Source organism: Gopherus evgoodei, chromosome 13, assembly GCF_007399415.2.
Source record: "Gopherus evgoodei ecotype Sinaloan lineage chromosome 13, rGopEvg1_v1.p, whole genome shotgun sequence".
NCBI classification, from domain to species: Eukaryota; Metazoa; Chordata; order Testudines; family Testudinidae; genus Gopherus; species Gopherus evgoodei.
This window is the reverse complement of record NC_044334.1, coordinates 10,889,710-10,909,949: the sequence shown is the minus strand read 5'-3', so window position 1 is coordinate 10,909,949 and position 20,240 is coordinate 10,889,710. Positions and strand designations below refer to the sequence as shown.

Sequence of the window (20,240 nt, the reverse complement as noted above, 5' to 3'; positions counted from 1 at the left end):
AATCTTATTCTTTCTTTCGTCTCTTATAGACCAAAGAATCTTGGAAGGGGCAAGGTATTCCTGCCATCTCTGACCTAGTGTATCTATTACTTTCTACATTGATCTGTTGGCCCATGACCTAAATTTCACTGTAGCATCCTTCATTTCCCTCTTTTTTGTCAAACCCTTGACTGAACAGCAAAGATGGATTATGGGTCTCTCTTTTCATCGTAGAGTTAGCATTTGATCAATGAGTGGAAATCATAGTCTCATCTATAAAGCTTGTTTGCCTGTATAACCTCTTGCCAGTTTGTATAAGTAAAGCTTGATGACCGTGCATCGTCTCCATGGCCTACTGTCGTGAAGCTCAGTACAGGTTTAACTTTCTTGTATGGAGACACTTTTTATCTTTGAGTTAATTATCATACGTAAATTTGAATTAAAAATAGAATCTGCAAGGGGCCTCCAGTCTTCCATGGTCCACACAGCAGCTTTTAGACTAATAGATGCACCTCCTCCTACAGCAGTCTAGTCAAATAATGTAATCAAGGTTTTGAAAGGTACTTTTCACTGCTTTGAATACTGAAGCTATAGAGCAGTACCAGCAAGAGAACTTGTTTCCTGTAGAAAAAGCTGGATTTTCCCTGACAGAGCTGGGTTTTCATGGCATGTACGTCCAGTTTTTTGAGTGCCCCGGGAAATGACACCTGCTTCTGAGTCACAAGACATCCAACTCCACTAAGACCTTGGCTACACTTGGAGATCTGCAGCGCTGGAAGTTACAGCTGTGTAGGGAAAGTGCTGGAGTGTGGCCACACTGACAGCTACCAGCGCTGGAGTGTGGCCACATTTTGCAGCATTTGCAGCGCTGTTGGGAGTGGTGCATTATGGGCAGCTATTCCCACAGAGCGCCTTGGCCCATTTTGGTGCCATGGGTTGTGGGAAGGGGACGGAAGGGTGCGGGTCATTCTGCTTCCTGTCCCAACCCCCCGTGATGCATCGCTTCACATCCCAGCAGTCTGTTTTTCCATCCACGTTTGGCACCATTGTGACTCTCCCAACGGTTTCTGTGCAGCATGATTTCTGTGGGAAATGGAGCCCGAACTGCTGAGGAGTATGCTGACAAGTCTCACCAGCACATCACGTTTGGCAGTTAAGCTATTCCTTAAGCTCCAAAGTGATGAGGAGTCCGAAGATTGCGAGTCGCCTGACGCTTATGACACGACATTGCTTGTGGCTTTCACGGAAATGTGTAGCACCGTGGAACGCCGCTTTTGGGCCTGGGAAACAAGCACTGAGTGGTGGGATCACATCGTCATGGAAGTCTGGGATGACAAGCAGTGGCTGCAGAACTTTTGGATGAGAAAAGCCACTTTCATGGGACTGTGTGCTGAGCTTGCCCCCACCCTGCGGCGCAAGGACACGAGATTGAGAGCTGCCCTGCCGGTGGAGAGGTGGGTGGCTATTGCAATCTCGAAGCTGGCAACTCCAGACAGCTACCGATCGATCGGGAACCAGTTTGGAGTGGGAAAGTCGACCGTTGGAGTCGTTTTGATGCAAGTTTACAGGGCCATTAATCGCATCCTGCTAAGAAGAACCATGACTCTGGGGAACGTGCAGGACATAGTGGATGGCTTTGCACTAATGGGTTTCCCTAACTGTGGAGGGGCAATAGATAGGACGCATATTCCTATACTGGCACCACCCCACCTAGCATCCGAGTATGTTAATCGGAAGGGGTATTTCTCTATGATTCTCCATGCGCTTGTGCATCACCATGGGCGTTTCATTGACATTAACACAGGCTGGCCTGGAAAGGTGCATGAGGCACGCATCTTTCGGAACAGTGGCCTGTTCAGGAAGCTGCAGGCCGGGATTTTTTTCCCAGACCAGAAGATCACAGTAGGGGACATTGAAATGCCCATTGTGATCCTTGGAGACCCCACTTAACTGTTAATACCTTGGCTCATGAAACCGTATATAGGGAAGCTTGACAGGAGCAAGGATCGGTTCAATTACAGGCTGAGCCGGTGCTGAATGACTGTGGTGTGTGCTTTTGGCCGTTTAAAAGGGCGCTGGCGATCTCTGTATGGGAAGCTAGACTTGGGAGAAAGCAGCATCCCTGCGGTTATAACCGCATGCTGTACCCTCCATAATGTTCGTGAAGGGAAGGGTGAAACATTCAGTCAGGCGTGGCTCTCTGAGGTTCAACGCCTGGAGGCTGAATTTGCACAGCCAGAGAGCAGGGCTACTAGAGAGGTCCAGCACAGGGCTTCAGGGATGCCTTTGGGGAGGAATTTGAGGCTGAAAACCAACAGTAATGTTTGGTGCCTTGCATGGGAGTGAAGTGCAGTAGTTATAATGTTAGTAGGAATCTGTTTTTCCTAAGCTGATTTGCAGTGCCTGTTTCTTTACTGGGCTAAGGTATCTTTGACTTTCTGCAATAATAAAGACTGTTTTCAAAGCCAAGAATTTATTTATTGAAAAGAAAATAACTTTATTGACAGACACACAACATTTTGGGAACCTAAAAGGGCAGGGGGATGTGGTGTGGAACTGTACAGTCACAGGTTTGAATATGTCCTGTCTGGAGTGCTGTGCAATGACTGCAGCACTTCAGGATGCCTGTACTGCAAGGTGATGGGGGTTGAGTGCAGAGGGTAAGAGTCGTAGTTCTCAGGGCTGGTTGGTGAACGTACAGGTGTTGAAGGCAACTGGTGGAGGTAAGAACCTGGATGCTGGGGAAGGGGGTTTGGAGCTGACATTGGGGCACAAGGAAAAGAGCTTTGGGACGTGGGGGCGTGGGGGGCTCTGCGGTAGTGCTCTGCCTGCGTGGCTACGAGCGTCTGGATAGAGTCCGCCTGGCACGCCAGGATGCTTATCAGCTGCTTTGTGCTTTTCTTCCTGGCCACTGCCTTTCTCTGGCAGATCCTGCTTTCCCTTTCCCTCCAGTCCTGCAGTTTTTTATTCTCTCTGGCAGAGTGATCCATAACTGTTTGCAGCCAGTCATCTTTGCTTTTTCGCGGCTTCTTCTGCAGGTTTTGAAGTCTTTGAGCTTCTGAGAACTCAGTCGTTTGTGGAAAGGAAAAAAAGGCAACAGTTAACAGAGGCAGCATTGTTTATATCTCAGACAATTATTCCCACACAATGAAGGAGTTTACAGTCTTCACTTTAGCATAATTTTTCCCATACCAAAGAGAGCGCACATAACCCACAGGAGCCCCGAAATGGTGAGTAAGGGGGACTGATTGCTTCAGGGCTGTGCTGGGGGTTGTGTGCGTTGGGGAAAGCAAACAGCTGCAGGGAGCACCTACACTGAACACTCTCCCAACATTTTCCACAGGAGTTAATCTTGGAAGATATCTCGCTGCTGTGGGTCACCTGGGAAGAGTGGGAGGGTCTTCTGCAGCAATGCAGATTCCGCCCTGGCCCCTATGCAGCTTGCCTGTGTGCAGCAATGGTCCCCCTCACAGCACAGTGGCGCGGACGCGTTAGCCTGACTGGGACAAGGACCACAGTGGCTCTCCCTATAAACTTGCGCAAGCGCATTGCCCATGCTCTGGCTGAAACTTTTGAAGAGATTACTGTGACATGATAGACCACATCAATGGGCTATTCCACATCTAGGCATGCATGCATGCATGCATGCAGCCCTAACCCTCCCTCCTTTCCCGAAACATTTCTATCCTGAAAATAAAAGCCGTCTACCGGGAACCCACTCCTCTGCTTGTCCTTCACCAAATACCAGCTGCTGCAACTGGCTATCTTCCTCCTGGCTTGAGAAGAGTTCCTGGCTGCATGCTTCCTGGGACTCTGGGGTGTCCCCCCACCCCAGTACCCTCACTCTCAGTTTCCTCCTTCCCTCCTCTTCCTCCTCCCCCTTCCCCCCCCCCGCTCTGAAGTGTCCATTGTGGTCCTCGGATTGGCGGTGGAGTCACCCCCAAGTATCGCGTCCAGCTCTTTGTAAAAACGGCAGGTCTTGGAGGCAGCACCAGAGCAGCGGTTTCCCTCACGGGCTTTGCAGTAGGCACTCCGCAGCTCCTTCACTTTAATCCTGCACTGCACCGCGTCCCCGTCATGGCCCCTTTCCAGCATGGCCCTTGATATCTGCCCATAGGTATCATAATTCCTGCAGCTGGAGCATAGCTGTGACTGCACAGCTTCCTCCCTACAAACACTGAGGTCCAGCAACTCGCCATTGCTCCATGCTGGGGCTCGTTTGGTGCGTGGAGGCATAGTCACCTGGAAAGGTTCACTGATTGCACTCCACACCTGGCTGAGCAAACAAGAAGGGGATTTTTTAAATTCCCGGGGCATTTAAAGGGCGGGTCACCTGAGGCCAGGGCAGTAGAGTTTGAACTGATGAGCGGAGTGGCAGAGCAGGCATTCTGGGATACCTCCGAATACCTCTGGAGGCCAATAACAGTGCTTTTGGTGGCCACACTGGCAGAGCGCTGCAGTCGTTATACCCCAGGCAGAGGTGGAGCACATGCAGCGCTGTAGACAGGGAGATACAGTGCTGTATGTGCCTTGCAAGTGTGGACGGTGAGTAAGTTGCAGCACTGTAAAGCCACCACCAGCGCTGCGACTCTCCAGTGTAGCCAAGGCCTAAGCTGGTACATGATGCTGATATAGGGCTTGGCTACACTGGAGAGTCGCAGCGCTGGTGATGGGTTTATAGCGCTGCAACTTAGTAACTGTCCACACCTGCAAGGCACATCCAGTGCTGCAACTCCCTGGCTGCAGCGCTGGCTGTACAACTGGTCTGCTTCGGGTATAAGGATTGCAGCGCTGGTGATGCAGTGCTGCTCATCAAGTGTGGCCACCAAAAGCGCTGTTATTGGCCTCCAGGGTATTAAGAGGTATCCCAGAATGCCTGCTCACAACAAACAGGAAGAATGGCTGAACTCCGAGCTCACCCGAGCTGCTTATCTAAAAAACAAACACAGCTCCTGTTTGCTCGATCGGAGGCAGGCAGGGGAATTGCTTTGGAAGTTTCACAGCTGTTTGCTTCAAGAGAGAAGTCACACAGCAGAGGGGAAGGGGGGAGTCCGTGTTGAGCAGCTGCTTATGTGGTCTGAAGGCTATTTAGGAGTGCATAATTTGCATTTAGTGAATAAGAGAGGGGTGGGGAAAGGGCTCGAAACTTTTAAATTGATTGCAGGTTGGTGCTGTGTATCTTCCAGTCCTTAGAACTTGCAAGGCAGGGAGCTGACACAGTGTCACCTCCAAAAATCCACTCTGTCTCCCCCATGCTCCTTGTCACACTCCACCCCACCCCCCTCTTTTGAAAAGCACGTTGCAGCCACTTGAATGCTGGGATAGCTGCCCACAATGCACCACTCCCAATAGCGCTGCAAATGTGGCCACACTACAGCGCTGGTAGCTGTCAGTGTGGCCACACTGCAGCGCTTTCCCTACACAACTGTACGAAGACAGCTGTAACTCCCAGTGCTGTACAACTGTAAGTGTAGCAATACCCTCATTAGTTGCTCAGAGTTGATTTTCAGCTACAGGGTGCTGACTTAAGTGTTTCAGGTCACAAGAGTTATGGGATGCTTCTGATTCTGTTGCAAAGTAGCTGATTCATTAAGTAAAGGGAAGGTGTTGGTTTTTTTTGTTTTGTTTTTTCAAATTTTAACTTCTGGTAAACTGCATCCTGTCCTGAGTTATACAGAGCACCTATGATTTAACTAGAAGTAGTGATTGTCTATAGTATTTAGTATAAAATAAGGAGCACTTTGGGGAATTGCACAGGTAAAAAATAGCATAATCTTGACTGTAGAGATGTTCAGTTAAAGCTTCTGGCAGAAGAATGATTTGTGTTCAATTTTTATGTCGTACAAGGGGAAATATATATTGTAATCAGTTTGGTGGGGCCTGTTTGGTGATAAAGATGAACCTCTTGAAACCTAAACTCATTTTATAAAAATGCAGTGTTTAGAGTACGGGTTGCAGTAGGAATAATATTTAAATTTTCAAGTTTGTGCCTTATTCTTCAAGTGGTCAGCTGTTTACTCTTAAGACTTTCTTCCCCTGTAACTATAGACCACTTTTTTGGGAAAGCTGTTGAAATCTCTACAGCTGACCTTTGCAATATTTGAGAGCAGAGAACTTAATTCAGATAATCAAATGTAATAACTAAAGTATGTATATTAGAGCACGATAATATTCTTAGGTAACTTATAACTGCCTTATTAGAATGTAAAACATAACATTATTTTGAATCCTACATGTAATGCATAGTTGTCAGAACGTTTCATTTTAGGAATTCATGTTGAGAGATGTACCATAATCAAGAGATACTAATGTTGTGGAAGTAATTACTGTAACTAAGAGCAAAGTAGGTCCGCTCTGGTACAGCTCTTCGGTCCATGTGTTGAATATGTACTAACTTAATTGGAAGGCCAATTGAGAACACAGTACAGTGTGACTTCATTAGGCTTAATATGGTATTTAAACACTTTAGTCATTTTAGTTTGACTATAAATTACACTTAACTTTTGAGTGTCTATTGTAGTTGACTGAATTTTAATAAACAGGCTTCAACCCTTTCAAAAAGCTAATGACTTGTTTATTTTTTAATCTCTTCCAGGTCAAAGACCGAGGTCCAGAAGCCACAAGAAGATTTTTTAATTGGTTTTACTGGAGCATTAATTTGGGAGCTATTGTCTCCCTGGGAGGCATTGCATACATTCAGCAGAATGTCAGCTTTGTTATTGGATATATCATCCCAACAGTTTGCATTGGGATTTCGTTCATGGTGTTTTTGTGTGGTCAGAGTTTCTTCATCACAAAGCCACCTGATGGCAGTGCCTTCACAGACATGTTTAAGATTCTGGCGTACTCTTGTTGCTCACGAAAGAGATCCAGGGAACACCGAACTAACAGGTTTGTAAAAAAAAAACAAACAAACAAACAAAAACTCTTCAGTACAGGCTTAGCTCACTTGAAATTTAAACTAAGGTCTCAAGCCACTTTGCTTAATGACTGTATGACTGTCTGGCTGCTGCCTCATATTCTGAATATAGTCTGTTCTGTACCGTTTTAGACTTTGACTTTCATTTAGATCTTTGAGTGCTTGAGGGTATATGTCCTAATAAAGAAAATACCCTTGTTTTTCCATCTAGTCCCTGTGTACAGCAAAATCGGACTTGCTGCTGTTCCACTACTACAAAATTTTGCCTGTGGTTCCTCTCCTTTCAAGCCTGGTTTATACCTATAGCTTTGGCTATGTCCTCTTTAGTAATGCTGCTGCATCCCCACTGTAGTGCTTCAGTGTGGACACTCACTGCAGCAACAGGAGGGGTTCTCCCTTCGCTGTAGTTAATCCACCTTCCCAAGAGATGGTAGCTGGATTGATGAAAGAATTCTTCCATCAACCTAACACTGTTTAAACCAGGGGTTAGGTTGGCTTAACTGTCACTGAGGGTACGTCCAGACTACCCACTGTATCGGCGGGTTAAAATCAATTGCTCGGGGATTGATATATCGCATCTAATCTAGATGCGATATATCGATCCCTGAGCGCGCTTATATCGATTCCGGAACTCCATCAACCCCAACGGAGTTCCGGAATCGACACGGAGAGCCGCGGACATCGATCCCGCGCCGTCTGGACGGGTGAGTAATCCGATCTTAGATATTCGACTTCAGCTACGTTATTCACGTAGCTGAAGTTGCGTATCTAAGATCGATTTCCCCCCCTAGTGTGGACGAGCCCTGAGAGTGTGGATTTTTCACTCCCTGAGGGACATAGCTGGGTTGATCTAACTTTTTTTAGTGTCGACTTGTCCTTATGTCAACCTAGCTATGTCACACACAATTTTGTGCCTAAACACCATAGTTAGGTCGACCTAGCCTTTGGTAGCCATGTGGCTAGGTCAATAGAAGGATTGACCTACATTAGTGGAAAACTCCCTTCTGTCGATCTAGGAAACCTCTACTTTACAGTGCACAGTTGCAGTGCTGTAGTTATGCCACTATAGCGTAGACATACTCCCAGTGAATCTGGCCACACCTCAGACTCTGGACTAGCATTTGCTAAATACATTTTTTCACAGAGCACTAATTAACCATTTTTCTTTTGTGCTTTGCTCTCTCCATGGGCACATAGATTCAAAGACTGTAGGACTGGAAGGGACCTCGAGAGGTCATCGAGTTCTGTCCCCCTACCCTCATGGCAGGACCAAATACTGTCTAGACCATCCCTCATAGACATTTATCTAACCTACTCTTAAATATCTCCAGAGATGGAGATTCCACAACCTCCCTAGGCAATTTATTCCAGTGTTTAACTATCCTGACAGTTAGGAACTTTTTCCTAATGTCCAACCTAAATCTTCCTTGCTTCAGTTTAAACCCATTGCTTCTTGTTCTATCATTAGAGGTTAAGGTGAACAAGTTTTCTCCCTCCTCCTGATGACACCCTTTTAGATACTTGAAAACTGCTATCATGTCCCCTCTCAGTCTTCTCTTTTCCAAACTAAAGAGACCCAATTCTTTCAGCCTTCCTTCATAGGTCATGTTCTCAAGACCTTTAATCATTCTTGTTGCTCTTCTCTGGACCCTCTCCAATTTCTCCACATCTTTCTTGAAATGCGGTGCCCAGAACTGGACACAATACTCCAGTTGAGGCCTAACCAGCGCAGAGTAGAGCGGAAGAATGACTTCTCGTGTCTTGTTTACAACACACCTGTTAATGCATCCCAGAATCACGTTTGCTTTTTTTGCAACAGTATCACACTGTTGACTCATATTTAGCTTGTGGTCCACTATGACCCCTAGATCTCTTTCTGCCATACTCCTTCCTAGACAGCCTCTTCCCATTCTGTATGTGTGAAACTAATTGTTCTGTCCTAAGTGGAGCACTTTGCATTTGTCTTTATTGAACTTCATCCGGTTTACCTCAGATCATTTCTCCAATTTGTCCAAATCATTTTGAATTTTGACCCTGTCCTCCAAAGCAGTTGCGATCCCTCCCAGTTTAGTATCGTCTGCAAACTTAATAAGCATACTTTCTATGCCAACATCTAAGTCGTTGATGAAGATATTGAACAGAGCCGGTCCCAAAACAGACCCCTGCGGAACTCCCCTTGTTATACCTTTCTGGCAGGATTGGGAGCCATTAATAACTCTGAGTACAGTTATCCAGCCAGTTATGCACCCACCTTATAGTAGCCCCATCTAAATTGTATTTGCCTAGTTTATCAATAAGGATATCATGCGAGACCATATCACATGCCTTACTAAAGTCTAGGTATACCACATCCACCGCTTCTCCCTTATCCACAAGGCTCGTTATCCTATCAAAGAAAGCTATCAGATTGGCTTGACACGATTTGTTCTTTACAAATCCATGTTGGCTATTCCCTATCATCTTACCACCTTCCAAGTGTTTGCAGATTTCTTTAATTATTTGCTCCATTATCTTCCCTGGCACAGAAGTTAAACTAACTGGTCTGTAGTTTCCTGGGTTGTTTTTATTTCCCTTTTTATAGATGGGCACCATATTTGCCCTTTTCCAGTCTTCTGGAATCTCTCCCATGACTTTCCAAAGATAATAGCTAGAGGCTCAGATACCTCCTCTATTAACTCCTTGAGTATTCTAGGATCCATTTCATCAGGCCCTGGTGACTTGCAGGCATCTAACTTTTCTAAGGGATTTTTAACTTGCTCTTTTTTTTTATTTTATCTTCTAAACCTACTCCCTTCCCATAAGCATTCACTGTTAGACATTCCTTCAGACTTCTCCGTGAAGACCGAAACAAAGAAGTCATTAAGCATCTCTGCCATTTCCAAGTCTCCCGTTACTGTTTCCCCCCTCCTCACTGAGCAGTGGGCCTACCCTGTCCTTGGTCTTCCTCTTGCTTCTAATGTATTGCTAAAAAGTCGTCTTGTTTCCCTTTATTCCCATAGCTAGTTTGAGCTCATTTTGTGCCTTTGCCTTTCTAATCTTGCCCCTGCATTCCTGTGTTGTTTGCCTATATTCATCCTTTGTAATCTGACCTAGTTTCCATTTTTTATGACTCCTTTTTATTTTTTAGATCATACACGATCTCATCGTTAAGCCAAGGTGGTCTTTTGCCACATTTTCTATCTTTCCTACCCATCGGAATAGCTTGCTTTTGGGCCCTTAATAGTGTCCCTTTGAAAAACTGCCAACTCTCCTCAGTTGTTTTTCCCCCGCAGTCTTCATTCCCATGGGACCTTACCTGTCAGCTCTCTGAGCTTACCAAACATCTGCCTTCCTGAAATCCATTGTCTCTATTTTGCTGTACTCCCTTCTACCTTTCCTTAGAATTGCAAACTCTATGATTTCATGATCACTTTCACCCAAGCTTCCTTCTACTTTCAAATTCTCAACGAGTTCCTCCCTATTTGTTAAAATCAAGTCTAGAACAATTTCCCCCTAGTAGCTTTTTCAACCTTCTGAAATAAAAAGTTGTCTGCAATGTAGTCCAGGAACTTATTGGATAGTCTGTGCTGTGTTATTTTCCCAACATATATCTGGATAGTTGAAGTCCCCATCACCACCAAATCTTGGGCTTTGGATGATTTTGTTAGTTTTTTTTAAAAAAGCCTCATCCACCTGGTTAGGTGGCCTGTAGTAGACTCCTAGCACAATATCACCCTTGTTTTTTTACCCCTTTTATCCTAACCCAAAGACTCTCTCAACACTTGCGTCTCCTATGTCCATCTCCACCTCAGTCCAAGTGTGTACATTTTTAATATATAAGGCAACACCTCCTCCCTTTTTCCCCTGTCTATCCTTCCTGAGCAAACTATACCCATCCACACCAACATTCCAATTGTGTATTATCCCACCAAGTTTAAATGATGCCAACAGTGTCATAGTTGTATTTATTTATTAGCACTTCCAGTTCTTCCTGCTTATTACCCATATTTCTTGCATTTGTATATAGGCATCTAAGATACTTTTTTGATCTTGCCTCCCAGTTTTGCCCTGACCCTCCTTTCTCTCCGCCATTATAGCCCACGCTTCCTCTTGTTTCCGACCCATCTCCCAGGTCTTCATGTTCCCCACTTACCTGTGGGCTTTGCTCACCTGTCCCCATCGAACCTAGTTTAAAGCCCTTCTCACTAGGTTAGCCAGTCTGTATGCAAATAGGAGCTTTCCCCTCCTCGAAAGGTGAACGCCATCTGTTCCTAGCAGTCCTTCCTCGAATAGCAAAGAAAGGGCTTTTATTTGGCTTCATATCCCAACAGACTGGATGAGGCAACTGAGCTGTATAATTGCTTTTTCTAACGACCTCTTAGAGCTACTGTCTTCCACACACTGAGGTCCTCATGAAATGGTGGCTTCAGCTACCCACTGTAGGGTTTCAGGTGCCTCATGCAGCACAGAATTTCATGTGTTCATTTAGTCAAGTGCATAAATAAATTAGAATAACTTATTTTCTGATGGTGTCAATAAACCAGTTGTCACTTTCAAATGTTGCATTTTTTTAATGCTTAGTTATGCCGAGGGATGGAGAAAGATTAAAATATGTCTAGTAAACTTTTATTATACTTTTTAATTTCTTTCACACACTTCTGATCCGCTTTGACTGGCGTGTTTTCTCTTCTATATCTAGAAGTAGTTCCCACTTCTGAAACGCACAAGGTGTTTTTATGATGAAAAAGCATTACAAAGTTGTCCACGAGTGGGTTTGTTTTTTTTAATTAATTTCAACTTTATTTTCAAAAGTGAAATCCAGGAAGTGCTTCAGCAGCCTCGTAAGCAAAGCCTGTTTGAGATGGCGAAGATGTCTCATGGAGGGCCGTTCAGAGAAGATAAAGTAGAAGATGTGAAAGCCCTTGTCAAGATTATCCCTGTCTTTTTGGCTCTTATACCTTACTGGACAGTATATTTTCAGGTGAGTGACTCTGACCAAACATAAAGACCATACGTTTACATTGTCAACAGTGCAGTTGGAAGCTCTGTAGGTGCTATCATTAAATCACAGCTCTGCGTCTAAATTGTAAAAATTCATTCCTCTCTGAAAATTGCTCTAAAAGCATCATCTTTGAAGGAACATTTAAAAAATAATTGGGGAAAATGTTCCAGAAGCTTTTCATTAAATAGAATCATTTAGCAATGTTAATGCCTAAAATTCTGAGAGGCTAGAAATCTAACAATTTTTGCCTAGCCTTATTTTATTATGGACTAGCTGACTTTTGTGTTAGTTTTGGGGTTCACCCCAAACCAGTTCTCAGAGATGTATGTTTGCTTGCACAATGTGATTAAAATTATGTAACAAGCCCGTGCTCAGTAATGACCAAAATGTCTGCTGGCTCATTGACTTTTTAAGCAAAATGATCATGGGGCAAGGTGTATCAGTTCACCAATATGCCCATATATCCAAACGTATATTGCTACGTAGTGTCTTTCACGAATGTAAAATTTCCTATGAAGTTGAGGGATGAATAAATGGTCTCAAAGGATATTAAGAATATTTTCAAAATGTGTATTTTAACCTGATGATTGGAGTCTTAAAGCTAAAGTGTATAAATATCTAATGTACTTTTCAACATCAATCTCTTTCCTTTTCCAATTCGCTTATCTTTGTCAGTGAAAACAGTTTAGTCAGCTTTACTTTTAGTCCCTTTCACTGTGTTTCTCTACATTGGCAGGATGCTGCAGAGCATAGGTGCAAACACTTTAGAAGGCTGTTTAGACCTTTAAAAACTTCCATATAAAAGTAATTTTAAAAAAATTCCTGTGAATGGTTCTGTTACTCTTAGGTCTTGTACAAGAAGATCTGGACGACCTTGAAAAGTGGAGTAATAGAAATTGAGTGAAATTTAATACTGTAGTGCAAGGTCATGCACTAAGGGCTTGTCTACACGACAAGTTTTGGTAAAAAAACTTGTCCAAGCCCAAAAGTCAACAAAACAAAAATTGTCAAAGGTGTTCACACTTGCTCCCTCTGTCGACAGATCACATCCACACTGGGGACACCATCATTGCTGGGTGAGCAATGCACTCTTGGTATGTATCCCACAGTGCAGTGTTGTAGGAAGCAAGAGCTGATCGCAGCACATCTTGGGATTCTCTAGAAATTCTCTCACAACTCCCTCAGCTCCCGAGAGCCGCATCATAAGCAGCTGTGTGAGCTCTCCATGCTGAGGAATGGCAAAGCAGCACAGCAGTCTGTCCCTCTCCCCCTGCAGCAGCAATCTGCCTACTGCCGTGTTCCTAGTGCAGGGCAGAACGGGAGCGTTCCAATGATTTGCTCTTTCTTTGTTCCACGAACAGAGCAGCGCACAGATACTTCCTGGAGCTTCTAAAGGGAAGGGGTGCATGCCTGCAGGGCAGCAGAGATCAAAACACTGAGCAGAGCAATTGGGGGAGGCATTGTGGGATACTGGCAGAAGCCAGTTCTGTGGACAAAACAATCAGCAGTGTCTATGCTGGGTCTTTGTCAACAATAAAGGGAAGCAAAAAGACAACAGCCTCTCATAGGGGTGGAAGTTTTTCGTCACCAAAACTGGGTGTTTTTTGGCAACAAAAGTCCCATTGTATTATGTATGTTCTTGCTGTTTTGTCGCTAAAAAGCAATTTTTGGCAACAAAATTTGGTAGTGTAGACAAGGCCTTAGCAAAAAATTCTTGTTGGTCTCTGTCGGCTGGGGACTTATCAGTTGGAAGAGACAGAGCGAGAGGAAAAACTTGGTTATATTGGTTGATCACAGGATGACATGAGCTGCCAATGTGATGCAGCTGTGAAAAAGGCTGCTACCTCCTGCTGCATCCTAGGATTGCATTTCCACTTGAGATAGGGAAGTGGTAGTACCAGTATACAAAGCACTGGTGAGACCTCATCTGGAATACTGTGTGCAGTGCTGTTCTCCCATGGTAAAAACGATTAATTCAAACTGGAATAGGTGCACTGTGCAGAGAAGGGCTGCTAGGATGATCATAGGAATGGAGAACCAGCCTTATGAGAGGACCAAACAAAGGCTGAGGGATCATGTGTTTGCTCTCTAAATACATCAGCGAGATAAATAATTCCTCTCCCCACTTCCTGGTATGTAAGTTAAGCACCAATGTTGACACTACAACAAAGGGATATCGCTGGCCATCAACAAGTTTAGGTTTGACGGTTTCTAACTATCAGATGTGAAGGTCTGGAACCAGCCTTCCAAGGGGAGCTGTGGGGGGCAGAAAACGTTACCACGTTCAGTCCTGAAGCGAGTTAAGTTCATGGAGGGAATGGTATGATGAGACTGGCTACATGCCACTGTAGGAAATCTACCATTGCTAGTAGCAGATATTCCCCAGGAGCCAGTGATAGGATACTGGATGGGGAGAGCTCTGGACTACTACAGAGAATTCTCTCCCAGGTGTGTATCTGTTGGGTCTGAGCCAAGCTAATGGTCCAATATAACAAGTGATGATATGGCCACTAATTGCTTTTGTTGGGGTTAAATGGAGTTTGCAGGGAAACTGCACTGTAGTGTCAATTTTCTAGTACAAAGCTGAAATTTTGTATTTGCTCAGGGTCTAACTGATCGGCGTATTTGGCATCAGAAAATAATTTTCTCCTGGTTCAAATTGGCAGAGTGCCTTTTTTTTTGCTTCTAAAGCATGGGCTGCAGGTCCACGTGCAGATTTAAAATAGTGTAAACAATGGATTCTCTGTAACTTAGTCTTAGAATCATGGTTTGAGGGCTTCAGTAACTCAACCAGAGGTTATGGGTCTATTACAGAAGTGGGTGAGTGAGGTTCTGTGGCCTGCAATGTGCCGGGGGTCAGACTAGATAATCATGATGGTCCCTTCTGGCCTTTGAGTCTAAAAGTTTTTGTGCTTTTTACAAAACTCCAGTTCTGGGCCTGAAGAGATGTGTCATGGTCTTACTGGAAAACCTTGTTTTGAACCACTCTCTAGTACATTCCTTGTGAGTCACTGACATTTTAAGTAGTTTCACTTCAGAGTATGACTTTATCAAGTAACAATGTCAACTAATTTTTCTTAATGTTAGATGCAGACTACATACGTTCTACAGAGTCTACATTTGAAAATCCCTGAAATTTCAAACGTCACCACCCGTATTCATACGGTAAGATGGGCAAAACGTGGAGGGGCTTTTTTTGTTCTTTTTAACTTTTGTTTTGTTCAGTTGAAACTCCCTGATCTAAGCTAATGGTCCAAGGTATGGAATGATGATGTGGACACTAATTGCTTTTGTTGGGGTTAAATGAAGTCTTTAGGGTAGCTTCATTGTAGTGTCAATTTTCTAATACAAAAGCTGAAATTTGTATTTCTTAACATTAAGTAGTAGAATTTGTTATTTACCTAACTAAACTTGGTTTTTATTAACTCAGGGTATGGCTATACTTACAGTTGTACAGTGCTGAGAGTTACAGCTGTCTTCGTACAGCTGTGTAGGGAAAGCGCTGCAGTGTGGCCACACTGACAGCTACCAGCGCTGCACTGTGGCCACATTTGCAGCATTTGCAGCGCTGTTGGGAGTGGTGCATTGTGGGCAGCTATCCCAGCGTTCAAGTGGCTGCAATGTGCTTTTCAAGAGAGGGAGGATGAGGGGGAACGTGGGGGGACAGAGTGGATTTTTGGAGCTGACACTGTTCTCAGCTCCCTGCCTTGCAAATTCTAAGGACTGGAAGATGCACAGCACCTACCTTCAATCATTTTAAAAGTTTTTTGACCCCTTCCCCCACCCCTCTCTTATTCACTAAATGCAAATTATGCACTCCTAAATAGCCTTCAGACCACATAAGCAGCTGCTCAACACGGACTCCCCTCTCTCCTCAAGCAAACAGCTGTAAACATTCCAAAGCAATTCCCCTGCCTCTGCTCGCTCGCTAGAGCAAAGAGCAGCTGTGTTTGTTTTTTAGATCAGTAGCTCGGGGGAGCTCAGAGTTCAGTCATTCTTCTGGTTTGTTGTGGACAGGAATTCTGGGATACCTCCTAATACCTTGGAGGCCAATAACAGCGCTTTTGGAGGCCACACTTGATGAGCAGCGTTGCATCACCAGCGCTGCAATTGTTACACCCCAGGCAGACCAGGTGTACAGCCAGCGCTGCAGCCAGGGAGTTGCAGCGCTGGATGTGCCTTGCAGGTGTGGACAGTTACTAAGTTGCAGCGTTGTAAGCCCACCACCAGTGTAGCCAAGCCCTTAAATATAGGCATTAGTTAATCTTCTACATGCTGTTTTGTTCATTTAGGCATATTTCAAAACTAAACCATTAGGTCTGTCAATCAATTAAAAATATTAACATTACCAATTGAAATGTATTAAATATTTGCTTCTGTTTAACAGTGTGATTAATCGTGATGAATTTTTTTATCGTGATTTTTTTAATCACATGAGTTAACTGCAATTAATCAACAGTCCTACTAAACGTTCATGATACTACAGTCCCTAATTACATACAAATTCCAGTGAAGTAAATGAGGAATTGACTCTACAGTAGCCCCTGAATCTACTCTTAAATTATGCAAGGATAAGTCAGTCGGAGCCCTGCAGATGTAAAATATGAGAATGTATCTGTGGTTACTGTCTTAAGGGCCCAGTTTTGCTTTTGAATGCATGCAAGCAGTTGCCACTGATTTCACCGGGAGTCTCCATGTTTCTTGGTGGCAAAATACGGCCCTTAGAAGAGGCCTTTAAATACACACTTTAAAGTTCCCTGTGAGCTGGTTGGCAGACTATATCAAGGGCTGCACAGACAGGAAGAGGCGTCCCTCCCCTGGCCAAGCCGTAACGGAGCTGCCACTGCAGCGGGCTGTGGGGAGTCCTCCCTCCCTGGAGCAGCCTTCACCCCAAACCCCTCATTCCTGGCCCCATACCGGAGCCCGCATCCCCAGCCTTGAGCCCCCTTCCACGCTACAAACTGCTGGACCCCACCCCCTCCACACATTACCTCCATGTTGGTGCACGGAAAAGAATTAGAGGGAACACTGCACACAAGTAGTACCACTAACTCAGTAAGATAACTCATGCTAAAAGTGAAGCACAGGTCATCTACACTGCAATGAAAATCCCACAGCTGCCTGTGCCAGCTGACTCAGACTCATGGGGCTTGAGCTGTGGGGCTGCTGAATTGCAATATAGACATTTGGATTTGGGCCCAAGCCCAAACTTCTAAATTGCAATTAAACAGCCACTTAGCCTGAGTCAGCTGGGTTGGGCCAGCTGCAGGTTTTTAATTGCAGCGTAGACATACTCTTACTTATATTTGCATTTTATCTTGGTTAATCAGTAATTGCAGGTAACGTGGATAATCTAGCATATTGAAGGATGTTATGGAGCCAACTTCAAAGAAGAGCTTGCAAAGTCTAACATGAAGTGGTTACTGAAACAATCATCATTTCCATTTTACACAAAAAGTTTCAGTATAAACTAATTACCAGGCTTACTAAATATGCCTTTGAAATTAAACCCCTGGCACAAATTTAGTAATATGAATAGGTCACAATTGCTTTCATTGTTTTTATTCACAAATGCAAATAAAAGTAAAATTAAAGTAACATTAAATTTGAAAACCATCTTTGTGTTTTGATCCTCTTCTAAGTCTTAAAAATGATCTCATAAACGGAAGTAAAATTGGTTAGGTGCATCAAACCAACTTCTCATCAACCTATGCCTTCTGTTTGCCTGATTCGATACAGTTAATAAGTTAAACTTTAAGTGTTCTGAGACTTCTGCATGCATAAAGGGGTTCAATCAACTTAAATCTATATTTTAAATTCTTTTCCTCAGCTATGTTACTACTAATAACGTTACATAATGAAAAGAGGTTTTTTAAAATTCTGTTCACTAATTTTCTGTTGCTTATTTTTAAATTTCTCTTAACTTGAACAGTGGAAGTGATTATGTCAATTTTACTTCCAGTTTTTTAGTACATGCAGTAACTGAATGTTAGTTTAATTTCCGATAGAAATTTTTTAAAATGGAAATACTTTCATTGGTCCAAGGTTTGTTTAAATTTAAACTAAGCATAATCAAACGTTGGGCCAAATTTGAGATGTTCATTTAAATAGAGCACAGTTTATTTTAACTTGACTACAGGTACCTGGTAGTTGCAAATAAGTTTTTACCAGGTACTTTATTCTTACTATGAAACCCTTCTTGCCCTTTATTAATATTAATACTTGCATTTCCATAGTTTTTTTCATGAGACAGTCTCAGAGCTTTTTCAAATATGAATTAAGTCTCACAACTGTCATGTTTGAGCTTCCTGATTGCTAGGCTGAACAAAATGTATAGTTTTCTTCTAACTTAACTAAGACTTAATGAAACAGGCCTGTGTCTTTATCTAATATGGGGAAATTAGTGAACTGTGGGTTGATCACTGCGATAAATGTTCTTTTTAAACAAAGCACAGTGTGATGCTTCTCTGCTTAGGCCCATAAGGAATATTATGGGTATAAATATGCTTTAAAAATTACAGAAGGCTGTTTACACACACCCCTAACCTAGTGACTCTAGAGATGCACTGTAACTTTAAAAATACTGTAAGTGTGCGTTTCTGCTTAGGGAATAAATGTTGTCAGTCAAACTTATTCTAGCCTTTGGCACCTTTTATTTTTTGGTAAGCAGAATGTTAGGTTCAGAAATTGAATTGGTTCAAACAGGGATGGCTCCAGGGTTTTTGCCGCCCCCCTCCCCCCCAAAAAAGAAAGCCGCAATCGTGATCAGCAGCAGCTCCACCTCGCCGCTTTCATCTTTGGCGGTAATTCGGTGGCAGGTCCTTCCCTCCGAGAGGGACCCGCTGCCAAAGAGCCCGACTTCCTGGCCAGTCCTGAGTTCAAATAAGCAATGAAGATTATTACTAGCTCTAGTTGAAAATGGTTTAAAATGCCACTCCATACCATAAGACCATTTCTTCTAACTTTAAACTGTGGCGTTAAAAATTAGTTCAGTTGTGTTTAGTGTTTAATTTGAGGCACGGATAGTGGAACATCATCCTAGTGTGTCTGTCTTGATATTTTAAATGGTTCTTCTACCAGCCACTCTGTAAGTGAATGTCAGCTCCATTTTCTGCAGTGCTTCCATTGCAACCCTTTTGCTGCTTCAATCTGAAATCTTAAAAATAACTATCTCAAAGTAGGTTTGTGGTTTTATCACTTTTTTCTATTTGGGTGACATCAAAGGCATCATACAACACTACATTTCTAAAAATATATGTACATGTGTAGTCTCTTTTAAAGCTATCGGACTTGCTCTTAGCCAGGCTATGATGATTTGCAGTAGCTAAGTAAAAGAGCAGTTGAGTCGCGACTCATCAGAGCTACGTTCCTCTTAAAAAAAAAAAAAAAAAAAAAAAAAAAAAGATGTACACAACATTCAATGTAAGCATTATAGTATTTGTCTAAAGTGAACAGGATAAAGATTGTACACAGGTTCTTGATATGGAAATAGTGGAATATATAAAAATATGTGCATACTCTCTATTTCCCAACTCCTGATATGTAGAAATGGGAAGGAGTGAGTCTCTCTGAAAAACTTGTGATTTAATTGTGTGAAATATAGCAGTGCTGATGACACTTGGTCATTCTGTTGTCCATTATCAAATTCAGTAATTCCAAAAAACTTCCTTCTTTTTTTCTTAACTGTATTATCCAAATCAGTCTTTGTTCAAGTTTTGTGATACTGGTTAATGTTGTGGTGAGATAGTAAAAGTCGGTTACACTAAACACATTTTTTTGGGGGGGAGGACAACAATCAGCTGTGTGGAAAATTTTCCTGAATGGGGTAGATTTGAATTCAATCAGTGATTTTAAAGCCACTGATTTTAATTTTGATTTAAATAAGCTTGAAACCTTGATTTAAATAAATTTCAATCTTGTTTTGCATTTGTACTCTATTTATTTTCCAAAAAGAGAAGTTGTTCCTCTTTATTTGATAACCGTTAATACGTTAATATATTTGCAACTAAATATAGCCTTCACGCTAAATTTAGTACCTTTTGCTAACCCGGAGGATATATATCTACACACATTTATATAAGCAATTTATATAATTAACTTACATTTATTTAGTTTCTCAATTCTTATATTTATTATGTTACAAAATGCATCATTCACCATTTTCTATTTAATAGATTAACTTTTTTACTTGTGATTTGTGTCTAGCTCTACTTGGATGGTAATTCAGATTCAATTAATGTACAAAAATATTTTAAATGCTTTTTTGTTAAATAAAACTGCCTTAAGTGATGGATACATAAGACATTTTTGATGAAAAAAATTATCAAACCATTTTGCATTTAAAGCTAACTGATTTAATAA

General features: G+C 42.8%; 1 protein-coding gene across 1 annotated transcript in view; it reads left to right on the top strand.

The window, feature by feature from the left end:
• Positions 1 to 20,240, top strand: part of SLC15A4 (solute carrier family 15 member 4) — a 61,534-nt gene that overhangs the window by 11,399 nt on the left and 29,895 nt on the right. Inside the window, exons 2-4 of the mRNA XM_030583013.1 lie at positions 6,575 to 6,870; positions 11,690 to 11,858; positions 14,967 to 15,044. Coding sequence (XP_030438873.1) covers positions 6,575 to 6,870; positions 11,690 to 11,858; positions 14,967 to 15,044 — 543 coding nt within the window. The remainder of the gene's footprint in view (positions 1 to 6,574; positions 6,871 to 11,689; positions 11,859 to 14,966; positions 15,045 to 20,240) is intronic.